The sequence below is a fragment of the Pongo abelii genome, chromosome 13 (genome assembly GCF_028885655.2).
Source record: "Pongo abelii isolate AG06213 chromosome 13, NHGRI_mPonAbe1-v2.0_pri, whole genome shotgun sequence".
Taxonomy (NCBI): domain Eukaryota; kingdom Metazoa; phylum Chordata; class Mammalia; order Primates; family Hominidae; genus Pongo; species Pongo abelii.
The window spans coordinates 88,619,341-88,634,870 of NC_071998.2; the positions used below are offsets into that span (position 1 = coordinate 88,619,341).

At 43.1% G+C, this 15,530-nt stretch overlaps 1 protein-coding gene across 1 annotated transcript in view; it reads left to right on the forward strand.

The window, feature by feature from the left end:
• TMOD1 (tropomodulin 1) overlaps positions 1-15,530 on the forward strand; it is a 93,964-nt gene that overhangs the window by 74,268 nt on the left and 4,166 nt on the right. Inside the window, exon 9 of the mRNA XM_009244678.4 lies at positions 9,728-9,872. Within this exon, the coding sequence (XP_009242953.1) occupies positions 9,728-9,872 (145 nt within the window). The remainder of the gene's footprint in view (positions 1-9,727; positions 9,873-15,530) is intronic.

Here is a 15,530-nt window from a genome sequence, read left to right on the forward strand (position 1 = left end):
CGTAGGAAGCCTGAGGAATACCCCCTCCCTCCCCTGCCATTGCCACGTTGTTCGTAACAGGAAAAAACGGAAGTAACCTAAATATCCATCTACACCAGTGCATCCCGTGAAGCCAATAGAAGGAATAAGGTCATTCTCTATGTACTGACTCTGAAAGAGCTCTGCAAAATATTAAATGAAAAAGGTGGGCTAGGCATGACAGCTCATGCCTGTAATCCCAGCACTTTGGGAGGCCCAGGAGGGAGCTCACTAGAGACCAGGAGTTCAAGACCAGCCTGGTCAACATAGCAAGACCCCATCTCTGTAAAAAAAGTAAAGGAAATTAGCCAGACGTGGTGGCACGTGCCTGTAGTCCTAGCTACTTGGGAGGCTGAGCAGAAGGATCACTTGAGCCCAGGAGTCAGAAGCTGTAGTGAGCTATGATTGCACTGCTTTGTGCTGCTGCACTCTAGCCTGGGCAACAGAGTGAGACACAGTCTCCAGAAAAATAAATAAAAATTAAAATGAAAAAGGCAAGTTGCAGAACAGTACGTATAGTATGAATTCATTTAAACAAGAAACAAGTACCACAAAACAAAACAAATCCCTGTACATTTCTGTCATATACTTCATGCATAGAAACACAACTCATTGGCCACGGTGGTTACTTTTTTTTTTTTTTTTTTTTGAGACAGAGTCTTGCTCTGTTGCCCAGGCTGGAGTGCAGTGGTACGATCTCGGCTCACTGCAAGCTCCGCCTCCCAGGTTCACGCCATTCTCCTGCCTCAGCCTCCGGAGTAGCTGGGACTACAGGTGCCCGCCACCATGCCCAGCTAATTTTTTTTTGTATTTTTTACTAGAGACAGGGTTTCACCATGTTAGCCAGGATGGTCTCGATCTCCTGACCTTGTGATCCACCCACCTCGGCCTCCCAAAGTGCTGGGATTACAGGCGTGAGCCACCGCACCCGGCCCATGGTGGTTACTTCTACGGAAGGGGGTGGGACTGGGAATAAATCGGGTGAGGGAGACTCTTTCCTTTTACTCATTCTGTGTTAATATCATATGAATTGTTAATAATGTGGTTATATTTATTCACAAGTGGTTTTTTACTTCTCAAGCAAATCTGAAGGGGTACGAGAGTTCTTTCCCAACCATCCTGTCCCTGGCTCTGCTGCCCAGAGACTGTTGCCAGTCCGGGCATGACCAACCCCTTGGTCTCTCCCCCTTTACACACTTTGAGGCACAGGCGGCTCACTACCTTACCAGGCAGTTCCTCAGCGTGTGGACACTTCTAATGGTCAGAGGCATTCCTCCATGCTGAGCCAAACACCATCTGCCTGTAGTTCCTCTTGTCAGTCCTACTTCTGCCTTCTGGTCATTCTCAGAGGCACTTAAGTGAGGTGGAAACCAGCACAGACTCTGGAGCTTGCTGCCTGTATTCAAATCCTGGTCCTGCAACTGACCCATGCTAGGATTTGGGAAAAATTTCTTAATACTTATGTGCTTCAATTTTTCTTGCCTATAAAATGAAAATAATGAGGATGGGCATAGTGGCTCATGCCTGTAATCCCAGTACTTTGGGAGGCTGAGGTGGGTGGATCACTTGGGGTCAGGAGTTCAAGACCAGCCTGGCCAACATGGTAAAACCCCATCTCTACTAAAAATACAAAAATTAGCTGTGCATGGTGGTGCTACTCAGGAGGCTGAGGCAGGAGCATCGCTTGAACCCAGAAGGCAGAAGTTGCAGCGAGCCAAGATCGTGCTATGCACTCCAGTCTGGGCAACAGAACAAGACTCCATCTCAAAAAATAACATAAAATAAAATGAAAATAACGATAGTAGTACATATTCCTTAGATTGATAGGAAAAAATGAATTAGCTTTTGTAAAATGTTTATGACATTGTTTAGCACGCAGTAATCACTAAATAAGTTACTTGAAAAATAAGTCAGAGAACTGGTTTTCAGTCCTGGCTCCCCAGCCACTGGTTCTCTCTTCTATAAAATGAATGAGTTATTTTAGTCTCAGGGTCCCCGAAGTCAGAGAAAGATGCAGGTATGAAGCTTCTTTGGCATCTTTTTTTTTGGAGACAGAGTCTCCCTCTGTCACCAGGCTGGAGTGCAGTGGCATGATCTCAGCTCACTGCAAACTCCGCCTCCCTGGTTCAAGCGATTCTCCTGCCTCAGCTTCCCGAGTAGCTGGGACTACAGGCGCGCTCCACCACGCCCAGCTAATTTTTGTATTTTCAGTAGAGATGGGGTTTTGCCATGTTGGCCAGGATGGTATCGATCTCCTGACCTCGTGATCCGCCCGCCTCGGCCTCCCAAAGTGCTGGGATTACAGGCGTGAGCCACCGTGCCCGGCTGAAGCTTCTTTGACATCTTAAGGCTTATTGTAAGATGTATGCACGTGTTCTATTTTACTCCTTAATGTAAAAAGAATGGGTTTGGTCTGAGATGAACACTCCTGGAAGATCATGATTATCTAATGGAATCCTGTACCTTGTCGCACATGCCCAGACACATCTGTGTGTATCCAGGGTACTGGACACTAATGTGAGAACTGGGCCTAGAAGAACCTCTGCAGTCCTTTCAGCCCCAGGTCAAGGTCAAGCCTTGGCTCTGTCATGAATAAGCCGAGGGAGCATGGTCCAACTTCCATCTACACATGGATTCAGTATACTCATCTCTAAGGTGGAGATGCTGGCTCCTGCCTGCCCTGCTCACCTCCCAGGGATGTAGACAGGTCGAATGGGGGCAATGCATGTCAAGGGGCTTTGTACTCTGCACGAAGCATCAGCTTTGCAGAGGCAGTCCTCGAAGTCCCTGGTAGCCCCTTCACTCAGGGGAGACCAGTACTTTCTGAGACTAGCCCATCCTGAGTTTTAGCAGGGCATTTCCAGCAAGAGACCTCAAGGAGAGGCCAGGGTTCCTGCTAACTGGGGAGGGTGGGTGGAGGAGCTGCCAGTTCCTTCTTGGGGCCTCAGATGGTTGCTGTACCATCTCCAGGCCAAAACAGCCAGATTTCAGGGCTGTGCTGAGTCCTCCGAGGACCGACCTGACCTCTTCCCAGCATTCTCAGGAGCCTTGCCAGAGGGGCCGGTGGAATTTCACCAGTGTCCTTCTGCCTGCCGTGGCCAGCTTTCTGAGCCCAGTCTGAACCCAGATGAGCTCTGGTGAACTCAGAATACCTGGGGGGAGTTCTCAATCAAGAGTCTCAGCTGCAATTCGTGCTTGTCCATTTGGATGCTGGGCTGACGTCCCCTCTATCCCTCCCAAGCATGTTCCTGTTTCCTCCATTCAATTCAATTCCGCACACCTTGACCGAGAGAAACTGAGTACTATGTCCTACCCAGGAGCTCATGGTCTACAGCAGCACTGTTCAATAGAACTTCCTGTGATGATGGAACTGTTCCATATCTGCACTAACCAACATGGTAGTCTCCAGCCAGTGGCTATTTGTTTGTTGGTTTTTGTAGTGACGAGTTTTCTGTATGTTGCCTGCCCAGGTTGGTCTCAAACTCCTGGTCTCAAGCGATCCTCCTGCCTCAGCTTCCCCGAGTGCTGGGATTATAGGTGTGAGCCACTGTGCCCAGCCACCAGTGGCTATCAAGCACTAGAAATGTGTCTAATAGGACTGAGGAACTGAACTATACATCGTTTTCATTTTAATTATTTAGATGTATAGAGCAACATGTGGCCAGTAGCTACTGTAGCTACTGTATTGGACAGTACAGTTCTAATTGGTGAGACAGCTATAGAGGCAGGTGACCCAAGTAAGGCAGATGGACTCTGCTAGGTGTAGGGAGGGACATCCAATGTTCACTTGAGTGTGGAATGGGGAGAGATCATTTCCTGGGGTCAGGATCAGGAAAAGCCTCTTGGGGAGGGGGAATTTGCAGTGCATATTAAAGCAATAGGGATACACTTACAGGGAGGCTAAACGCATTCCACATGGAGGCATATGAGCTTTTTGGAGTAGACCTCTGTCTGCACCAGGTACCATTATCAGACTGCCAGAGATAAACAGGCTGAGTAAGAAAGGAGAGAGAGAAGGAAAGCAAAGAGTCATTTGTGAGGGCCTTGAGTGCCAGGCTGAGGAGGTGGGGCTGTGTCCTGTTGGCTTAGTGAGGGAATGAGCTGAGATCATACAAGTGGGGCACAAGGCAGGGCCTGGGACACAGTAAATAGCAGCAGTTCTTGGCAGTGGGGAGCCATTAGAGGTGGTCGTGTATTTTTGTTTGGTTTCTATTTCTGGTTTTTAAATTATTATTATTAAACTTTTAAAATTTGGGGCTAATTGCAGACTAGTATGCAGTTGTAAGAAATAATACAGAGGAGCCGAGTGCAGTGGCTCACACCTGTAATCCCAGCACTTTGGGAGGCCGAGACGGGTGGATGACTTGAGGCCGAGTTCGAGACCAGCCTGGCCAACATAGTGAAATCCCATCTCTACTAAAAACACAAAAAATTAGCTGAGTGTGGTGGCACATGCTTGTAGTCCCAGCGACTTGGGAGGCTGAGGCAGGAGAATCACTTGAACCTGGGAGGCAGAGGCTGCAGTGAGCCGAGATTGCACCACTACACTCCAGCCTGGGCAACAGAGTGAGACTGTCTCAGAAAAGAAAGAAAGAGAGGAAGGAAGGAGGGAAGGAAGGAACGAAGGAAGGGAGGGAGGGAGGGAGGGAACAGAGAGATCCCTTGTATTCTATGCAGTTTAGGTGGGAACTGTAGTTTTGTATCACAGCAAGGATAGTAACATTTATAAGGTCAAGATACAAAATATTTCCATCACAGGGATCTCTCATATTCCCCTTTTGTAGCCAAGTTCACTTGTCTCTTCCTCCTGCCTCCTTAACCCCAGGCAACCGCTAACCTGTTTTCCATTTTAATATTTTGTCATTTAAAGAATGTTATATATATAATGTTATCTAAATGAAAATCATATATTATGTAACCATTTTGGACTGGCTTTTTTTTTTTCACTTGGCATAATTCTATGGAGATTCATCCAGGTTGTTGCATGTACCAATTATTTGCTCTTTTTCACTGGTGAGTAGTATTCCATGGTGTGGATGTACCATGGTTTGTTTGACCACTCACCTGTTGAAGGACGCCTGGGTTGTTTCCCGGTTTGTCTATTACATATAAAGCTGCTATAAACATTCATGTACAGATTTTATGTAAACATATGTTTTAATTTCTCTGGGATAAATACCCAGGAGTCCAATTGCATTTTAAAAAACTCAACTCTTGTGCACAGTGTGCCATTTTCTAGACCCACCAGTAGTTTATGAGTGAGCCAGTTTCTCTACATTCTCACCAACGTTTGCTGTTGTTGCTAACTTTTATTTTAGAGATTTTGATAGGTATGTAGTGATATCTCATTGTGATTTTGATTTGCATTACTGTGATAGGTCACGATGTTGAACATCTTGTCGTGATTATCTGCAATATGTACATCCTCGTCAGTGAATGTCTCTTCATATCCTTTCCCCATTTTCTAATTTTTTTTTTTTTTTTTTTTTTTACTGTGGAGTTTTTTCTAATTGACAGGTACTTCACACGCCACACAATTCATCCTTTTAAAATTCAGTGGGTTTTGATGTATTCACAAGGCTCTGCAACCATCACCACTATCTAATTCTAGAAAATTTTTATCACTCGAAAAAGAAACTCTATACCCATTAGCTCTCATTCTGCTTTTATCCCCTCCCCCAGCCCCTGGCAACCACTAACCTCCTTTCCATTGCTATGGATTTGCCTCATCTAGACATTTCATATCAATGGAATCATACAATATATGGCCTTTGTGTCTGGCTTCTTTCATTTAGCAAAATGTTTTCCAGGGTTGTTCGTGTTGTATAATAGCACATATCAGAACTTTATTCCCTTTCTGACCGACTAATACTCCACTGTAAGGACCTACCACGTTGTGTGTATCCATTCATCAGATGATGAACATCATTTGGGTTGTTTCTTCTTTTGGCTATTCTGAATAATGCTGTTATGAGCATTCATGAACAAGTTTTTTGTGTGGACTTATGTTTTTATTTATTTTCCACCCAGGAGTGGAATTGCTGGGTCATATGGTAGCTGTATGTTTAACTTTTTCAGGAACTGCGAAACTGTGTTTCAAAGCAGATGCACCATTTTATATTCCCACCAGCAATGTATGAGGGTGCCACTTTCTCCACATTCTTGTCAACACTCGTTACTGTCTGTCTTTTCTATTATAGTCATCTTAGTGTGTGTGAAGTGGAATCTCATTGTGGTTTGATTTGCATTTGCTGAATTATTAATGATGATGAGCACTTTTTCATATATTTATTTGCGATTTTTATCTTTACAGAAATGTCTATTCAAATCCTTTGCTCATTTATAAATTGTGTTTTTACTGTTGAGTTCTAATAGTTCTTTATATATTCATATTTAAATCCTATATCTACCAAATATTTTTACAAATATCAATACAAAATATTTTTCCCATTCTTTGTGTTGTCTTTTCACTTTCTTGTGTCTGTTGAAGCACAAAAGTTTTACACTTTGATGAAGTATAACATCTATTTTTTCTTTTCTTGTTTGTGCTTTAGGTGTTACATCTAAAAAACCATTGCCAAGGTTACGAAAAACTTACACCTATGTTTTCATCATAGTTTCATAGTTTTAGCACTTACATTTAGGCCTTTGATCTATTTTGAGTTAATTTTTATGTATTGTGTGTAATGTCTAAATTCGTTCTTTTGCATGTGGATATCTAGTTGTCTCATCACCATTTCTTGAGAAGATAATTTTTCCTCATTGAATTGTCTTGATGTTCTTTTTGAGAAGAAATTGTCTATAGATGTATGGGTTTATTTCTGGACTCTCGATTCTATTCCATTCATCTATATATCTACCTTATGCCAGTACCACAAAGTCTTAATTACTGTAGCTTTGTAGCAATTTTGAAATCAGGAAATGTGAGTTCTCCAACTTTGTCCCTCTTTTTCAAGATTGTTTTGGCTATTCTGGGTTCCTTTCATTTTCATGTGAATTTTAGGATCAGCTTGTCTATTTCTGGAAAAAAAAAAAGGCAGCTGGAGTTTTGATAAGGATGGCATTGATTCTTTTAATCAATTTGGTAATATTGCAATATTAACAATATTAAGTCTTCTGATCCATGAAGACTTAAGATCCATGGGATGCTTTTTTATTTATTTAGGTCTTATTTAATGTATTTCAGTGTTGTTTTGTAGTTTTCAATATATAAGTCTTTACTTCTTTTGTTAGAAATAAATCTAACAAAAGAAGTTAGAATTAGTATTTTATTTTTTTGGCCAAGTGCAGTGGCTCATGCCTATAATCCCAGAACTTGGGCCAAGGCAGATGGATCACCTGAGTTCAGGAGTTTGAAAGCAGCCTGGCCAACATGGCAAAACCCTGTCTCTGCTAAAAATACAAAAATTAACCACATATGGTGGCATGCGCCTGTAATCCCAGCTACTCAGGAGGCTGAGGCAGGAGAATTGCTTGAACCCAGGAGGCAGAGGTTGTGGTGAACCAAGATCGCCACTGCACTCCAGCCTGAACAACAAGAGTGAGACTCTGTCTCAAAAAAAAAAAAAAAAAAAGAAGAATTAATATTTTTTATATTACTATAAATTGAATTATTCTCTCAGGTTCATTTTCAGATTGCTTATTGCTAGTGTATAGAAATACAACTGATTTTTGTGTATTGATCTTATATTCTGTAATTTTGCCAAACTCACTAATTTTTTTTTTGTTTGAGACAGAGTCTCATTCTGTTGCCAGGCTGAAGTGCAGTGGTGAGATCTCTGCTCACTGCAACCTCTGCCTCCCAGGTTCTCCTGCCTTAGCCTCCCGAGTATCTGGGACTACAGGTGCGCACCACCACGCCCAGATAATTTTTGTATTTTTTTTTTTAGTAGAGACAGTGTTTCACCACGTTGGCCAGGATAGTCTCGATTTCTTGACCTCGTGATCCACCCGCCTTGGCCTCCCAAAGTGCTGGGATTATAGGCGTGAGCCACTGCGCCCGGCCGGAACTCACTAATTTTGTGTAGGAGTGTGTGTGTATTCCTTAGAATTTTCTATGTACAACATTATATCATCTGCAAATACAGATAGTTTTACTTTGTCCTTTGCAGTCTGGAAGCATTTTATTTATTTTTCTTGCTTAATTATCCTGTCTAGACCCCCCCAGTAAAATGTTGGTGAGAGCAAACATCCTTATCTTGTTTCTAATCTTGGGGGGAAAGCTTTCAGTCTTTAACTATTAAGTATGATGTTAGCTTTCTGTCTTTTACAACCTGTTTAAGATTATATTTATGTTTTATTATTTTATTATATATGGTAATAGAAAATCCAAACAATACAATAAGATATAAAGAAGGAAACAAAAACTTTCTCCCCAAATCCCACCATTATCAATATACTTAAAAGTTTTTTCTCTGCATTATGTATATATATGGAAAATATAGATAACTTTACATACAAATCGTCTATTTTGTGACCAGGGTTTTTTTTCTTTTGTTTTCTTTCCATTCAATATTGGTTCATGACCATCTTTACATGCTATGGCCAAGGATTTGCACCATCATTTTAGAGCTGCCCACATTCTATTTAGTAAGGTTGAACTATCATTTATCTGAGCAACTCTCTATGAATTCTTTTTTTTTCAATTTTTATTTATTTTTTGTTTTTTGGAGACAGAGTCTCGCTCTGTCGCCTGGGCTGGAGGGCAGTGGCACAATCTCAGCTCACTGCAAGCTCTGCCTCCCGGGTTCAAGTCATTCTCCTGCCTCAGCCTCCCAAGTAGCTGGGACTACAGGTGCCCGCCATCACACCTGGCTATTTTTTTTGTATTTTTAGTAGAGACAGGGTTTCACCATGTTGCCCAGGGTGGTCTTGAACTCCTTAGCTCAGGCAAACTGCCCACCTCCGCCTCCCAAAGCGCTAGGATAACAGGCATGAGCCACCATGCCTGGCCTCTTAATAAATTGTTTCCCTTTTCCTCCCACTATTATAACTGAGACTGTGATGAACATCCTCATCATATCCTTCCCAACATTGTTGGGTCTTTCTGGTTTTTTTTCTGATTTTTTTTTCTTTATATCTTTGTCAGATGATCACTATAGATTTGGGGGCAGGGAACTATTAATAATATGATCAGAATTGGGCTTTAGAAAGCTAACTTTGGCATTGTCAACTTACCATGTGATCTTGGGAAAACCCTTTTTCCTTCTCTGGGCCTCAGTTTTTTCATTTATAATTTGAAGAGACTAAATTACTGGTTATCAAACTTGGGTGCATATTGAAATCTCCTGGGAAGTTTTTAAAAACAGCCATCAGATTCCCACTCCCCAGAGATTCTGATTCAGGTAGTATGGGGTGTAGTCTGGACAGCAGGGTTTTAAAAGTCTCCTTAGGACTAGATGATTGAATGTCCTCCTTCAAAAACTCTTCTGTCGTGGAGCTCTTACTTGGGCATCTGCTCAGAGAGAGGCTGTTGTAAAGCAGTGAAAAGATCTGTTCTTGGCATTTGACCTGAATTTGAATCCCAGCTCATTTGCTCCTGGCCGTGTGACTTTTCAGCTTCTCTAAACTTCCATTTCCCTACTCTTGGAGAGGAGGCTAAAATCCCCTCCCACTACTCAAGAGTTTCTGCAGGTAGAGGTGGTTTAGGCACTGTACACATGGAATGAGTGGTGATTTTTTTTTATTTTTTATTTTTTCTTGACTAAAGAGCCAGCCCCTGGGCAACAAAGTGGAAATGGAGATTGTGAGCATGTTGGAAAAAAATGCAACACTTCTCAAATTCGGCTACCACTTTACCCAGCAAGGACCCCGGCTTCGGGCATCCAACGCAATGATGAACAACAATGACCTTGGTGAGTAGAAATCTGCTTCCTGCCCTGCCCGCAGGCCTGTTATTCCATCTACCTGTGCTGGGGATGTCAGGGAAAATTCTGTAGATGCCTCTCCGAGTCTTCTTGAGCCTTGATTTTCACAATGATCGCGTCTTCCTTGTTTTCTGTGTTTGTACCTCATCTCCACTCTGGACTACGAGCTCCTTGACTTCAGGAGCTAAGGCTGAGTCCTCTCCTCCTCAAATCACAGCTCAGCACAGGCTGGGCCCAGAGCACACGTAAGTGTGTTCGCAGAAGGAAGTGAAATTTGGGAGGGCACAGGGCTCCCTGGGAGTATTTTCCTCTTCTGAATACCCTTCTCTGAACTCATAGCGTCCTCTCTAGGTCACACAGTCTAGATTTAGCCCAAATCCCAAAACTACCTTCCAGTAGGACTACCAAAATCTGAGCCTAGGAGATTTCACATTGATTTTAAGGTAAAAGTTGAAAATGTCAACTTCATAGTAAAGTAAAAGTAGGGTATATTAATGTAATCTCAATTAAAGGCATAGTTTGTTTTTTTCTAAAAGGAAAAATAATTATGAAGGAGACATTATCAGGAAATTTTTAAAAACAAAAAAATTAAGAAAATGAAAATATCATAATTTTTTGATAATGAACACTTATATACCTATATGAACCAATAGGTATATAAGTCAACTGAATGAAAAGTTTGAGCAATCATGATCTTACTTGCAGATGCTGGTTGTTCATAAGCTCTGTGTAGTTATTGCTTATGTATATTCCTGCTGGCTGCCAAAAAAGAATTTGATATAGCATTCAACAAAGGGAGCGTGACTGACAAGGCTGTAGAAAAACAAGAGGGGGAAAAAAACCAAGAAAAGCAGTAGGTCTATATCATTAACATGAATGATGATTATATTGAGCCCTGAGTTTCCTAGAACCAAGACAGCAGGAAGCCAAACCAAGTTACAGTATTCTTATCACAGAAGGGAAGGAGGCATAATGAGTTTGAAAAAAAAAAAAAAAAAGCCTCTTTCTGGGACTACATTGTGAAATAAACTTGTGTTTTAAAGGACAGCATCTTCAGTGAGTTTTTCATCAGATTCAAACCTGCTCTACACAATGGTTTCCAACCCTCGATAAAATGCAAAGAGCCTAATACGAATGCTTCACTCAAAGTGTGTCACTTCCTGGTGATTTATCTGAGGCCAGGTCACTACCTGGAAGCCCTCGAAGAACAGAGATGAGTGTGTAGGAGTGTATGCTCAAGGCAGGTGTGCACAGACCCCACATGCACAGATAACCACAGGATTACACACACTCACACACACACTTTAGATCGAGTTATTAAATTCCACAAACATATACCAAAGTTCTATAGGTTCCTGCTTGTAAGGATGTCACAGCCCAGGAGCTATTCATTCATTGCTCACTCCAAATGCCACTATTTTCTAGAGCCTCGGGTCTAGAAAAGCCCATTTTTAAAAATGTGTGCAGAGTCTTGGTTTATCAGAAGTATCCTTACTTGAAATAAAATAAGAACGAACACAAATAAGAATCATAATTATTATATCATATCACAGATGTCATAGCTAAACTGAATGGTTGAAGAAGGCCAGCAGCTGTGATCTGGCTACAGTACCAGCATGGAGAAGCCTTGCGTTTCTATTCTATATGCAATAATCTCATATTTGTTTCCCCCTCAGTTAAGTTTCTTCTGTGCCCCTTGGATCCTATCTCTGGGCTAACCCAGTTTTTGTCCTCCAATGGCATGATGGTCTGGAGGTCTTGTTTCTGGGGATAGAGGCTCTAGATGAGCAGAGGTCACAGGTGCTGCAGGGGGATAACAGCATCATCTAGGAGTTGGACAAAATGGCCTTTGAAAACTCTCCCAGTCCTGTGAATCTGAGAGTCCAAAATTCAGGCCTGACTCCCATCACCAAGAACTTTCAGAGGCCATTGTAAGAATGTAGGATGGTAGAGCCAGAAGGACTTAAGAGCTTATCCCTCCAGTTCCCTTAGAAAGAAACTGGAGCTTGGGGTGGGGGTAGGGGGTCTAGGCAGCAGCTCAGTCAGGTCACACCAGCTGTTAGTGACAGCAAGCATTTTCTGGGCAACTTTTGTGTGCCTAGGACTGTGCTAGGTGATATCAGAGGTAGCAGAAAGGCTACCTCTGACTGAAGAAGCTTTATAACCTTTTAGGGGAAAACAAAAGACGCAAAGTCATGCCTAAAAATTCAAGAATGCCTACAAATTCTATCTAAACAAAGTGAGGAAATGATTTATCAAGACAGAGGCCAGTTAGGCAAAGCATCCTGGTTGGGGATGGGGCTTTAGCCAGCCTTGAAAGGAAGAGATAGGTTGATGGAGGAGGTCAAGAGGCATCCCTCTGGGGGCTCTAGAAGTATTAGGAAGTGGTGCTGGGGGTACAAAGGAGAGACAGAAGGATCTAAAAGGATTGGAGGAACTGTTATAAGGAGTTAGACCTAGGAGGAAAAATAAGAGTTCACAAAGAAGGAAGGGAAGGGCATTCCAAGCAGAGGCAACAGCATGAGCAAAGGCAGGACAGTTGAAAGTGTATGGGATGTTCACAAGGAATGGGGCTGGGTAGGTGTTTGGGTGGCTGCAGCCCAAGGCCTTTAATGTCAAGCTCAGGGGCCTGGCGATGGAAGCAGGCAGGAAGCAGAAACTGTGGCAGTTTCCTGGACGGTGATGCCAGGTGATAAAAATGGGCCTCTGGGTTACCCCAGGGAACTGTGGGCCGCTGCTCCCTTGGGGTTTCCTACAGAAGGAATTAGAGGTGAATCATCTCAGTGATTACAGGGAACAGAGTGCTACTTGGTGATGTAGGATCTCTAGCTTTAAAATGAAATTTGTGCCCATCTGCTAATTTTTGTAAGAGAAATGTTTGTTTATGGCAGTGCCTCAGCTTCCTCCTGACTTTACAACAGATTATTTGCATCCTACGTTAATGCCGCAATGAAGCAGACAGACTTCATGTTTTCCAACTGAATATTTGTATCGTAAAAGCCTCCTGCCAGCTCCTCCTTGGGACTGAGGCTGTTAGCAGGCCTGGCAGCAGGGAGCACAGATTGGGAAGGGAGCAGGCCTCTCAGGCCTCCTGCTCACTCTCACCTGCCTCTGCTGGCTCTTTGCCCATGGCTGGGGCCTCTGCAGTACTTGGGCTCCTCCTTGGGGGACATTCAGTCCCCAAGGCTATGAGGACAGCGACTGGCTCTGCAGACAGGCGGTATGCCCAGGATGCATCCTGACCAGTGCATTTTCGGTCCTCCCCACCCTGTGCACCAAGCTCTAAACAGAGCGTTCTGTGAGTGCAGGGCGCCAGGGAGGAGCCGAGCTGTGGATCCCATCTGCGTTTTCCCACAGCAATACCTCAGATGACTGTCATCTCCACACTATTTATAGCAAAGAGCCAGGCCAAGCATGGCACTCAGGTCCTCTAAATCTGCCACTGCAGCTCAGCTCTCTCCACTTAGTAAAATCTGAATTGCAGCCTGTGAGTTAAGACAGTTGTGTGGGTTGGGGTATTGTGTGGAGGGAGAGTAACGTGTTTAAAAGCAGAAAACATCCCTTCCTGGGAGTCACCATTTTACAATATTCTCAGGGAAGACCTTTGCAGCAAGCACCCAGACATAGCACACTGCAAAGCAATTTCTAAAAAAATTTATTGTCAATTGACAATTTGTAATTGTATATATTTATGTGATACAAAGTGCTGTTACGATTTATGAATACAATGTGGAAAAATTAAATTAAGTGAATTAGCGTATCATCACCTCAAATACCTTTTGTGGTGAGAACGTTTATTTTTAGCAATTTTGAAATATATAATACACTATTATTGGCTATATTCACCATGCTGTGTAACAGCTTTATAAAACACCTTATTCCTCTTGTCCAACTGAGATTTTTGTATCCTGTGGCCATTATCTCCCCATTCCCCGCCCACAGCTTCTGTAATGACAGTTTTACTCCCTGCTTCTATGAAGTCAATTGTTTTAGATTCCACATATAATTTGTCTTTTTGTGCCTGGCTTATTTCACTTAGTATAATGTTCTCCAATTCCATTCATGTGGTTGCAAATGAACAAATTTCCTTTTTTTTTTTTTTTTTTAAAGAAAAGGCTGAATCGTATTCCATTGTGCATATATCCCACAGTTTCTTTATCCATTCTTGTTGATAGACACTTAGGTTGATTCCTTATTTTGGGTATTGTGAATGATGCTGCAATGAACATGGAGTGAAACATCTTTTCAACTGATTTTAATATTTTGGGTAAATATCCAGAAGTGGGATTGCTGGATCCCAAATCAGTTTCATCATAGTCCCCCAAACCTATCTCAGAAAAGGCAGCCAGGTACGATGGCTCACACCTGTAATCCCAGCACTTTGGGAGGCCGAGGCAGGCGGATCACCTGAGGTCAGGAGTTCGAGACCACCCTGGCCAACATGGTGAAACCCTGTCTCTACTAAAAATACAAAAAATTAGCCAGGCATGGTGGCAGGCACCTGTAATCCCAGCTCCTTGGGAGGCTGAGGCAGGAGAATCGCTTGAACCCAGGAGGCGGAAGTTGCAGTGAGCCGAGACCACACCATTGCACTTCAGCGTGGGCAACAAGAACAAAACTCCATCTAAAAAAAATAAAAATAAAAAAATAAAAAAAGAAAAGGCTATTCCTTTCCTCACAGCCACCCAAGCCAGAAATCTGGGCCTGTTCCTAGACGCTGCCTCCACCCCAGCCAGCCATTCATCTCTTTGCCAGTCCCAGTGTCCTGCCGCGTATGTTGAGCCCTCGTCACAGTCATCTCCTCCAACATCCTCAGGCCCCCAGCTCCTCCAGGGCAGGCACCCCTGGCACTCATCCCAAGTCTCTTTCCGAAGCTTGCCTTGTCACCCCTCCACTTAGAACCCTCACTTGGCTCCCATTGCTCTCAGTCAGGCCCCTTGAAATGACTCCCAAGTCTCTTAATAATAGCTGGCTCTTACATGGCACTTACTGTGTGTTAGAGACTGTTCTGAATACTTCCCATCTCACTAGCTCATGTAGTCCTCCCCACAACCAGGTGAGACAGGTGCTATTGTTATCCACACTTTACAAGAAGGAAACAGAAGTCTAGAGAAGTAGGTAATTAACATTACCCACAATCCGTGGGCTGGACCGGGATTTGAATTGGCAATGTGGCTCCAGTGCCTGGGTGCTCCACATAGGGAGATGGTCCCATCAGGAGGTCGTCTCTTGACATCTCCAACAAGCCATCCTTTTGCCATGTTACTACCATTCCAGGTAGCCTGAATGCCCCCAAGTGACCAAGGAAAACTTACCCTTAGAGGGTCGTTACTCCCAATGCCCTCCACCTTCCCATCCTCTACCTTTTCATTGTTTAAAATTCAGCTGACCTGTTAGTTGCCACCTGGGAAGGTCTGACCACTTCATTCTTTATGCCTTTCATACCTCAGAGAGCTGCCAGGGCATCTCTAATACTTCATATTTCTCAAACAGTAGTTCTCAAACATTGTATATCTTGGTCCCTGTTATACTGTGTCTTTACTTCTGATTCTTGTGCTTGGCACACAGCACTCAGTACATGCTGCCGAATATTTAAATGAATAGAAAGTGCTTTCCAAAAACATGATGGAAATGTTCAAATTTGGC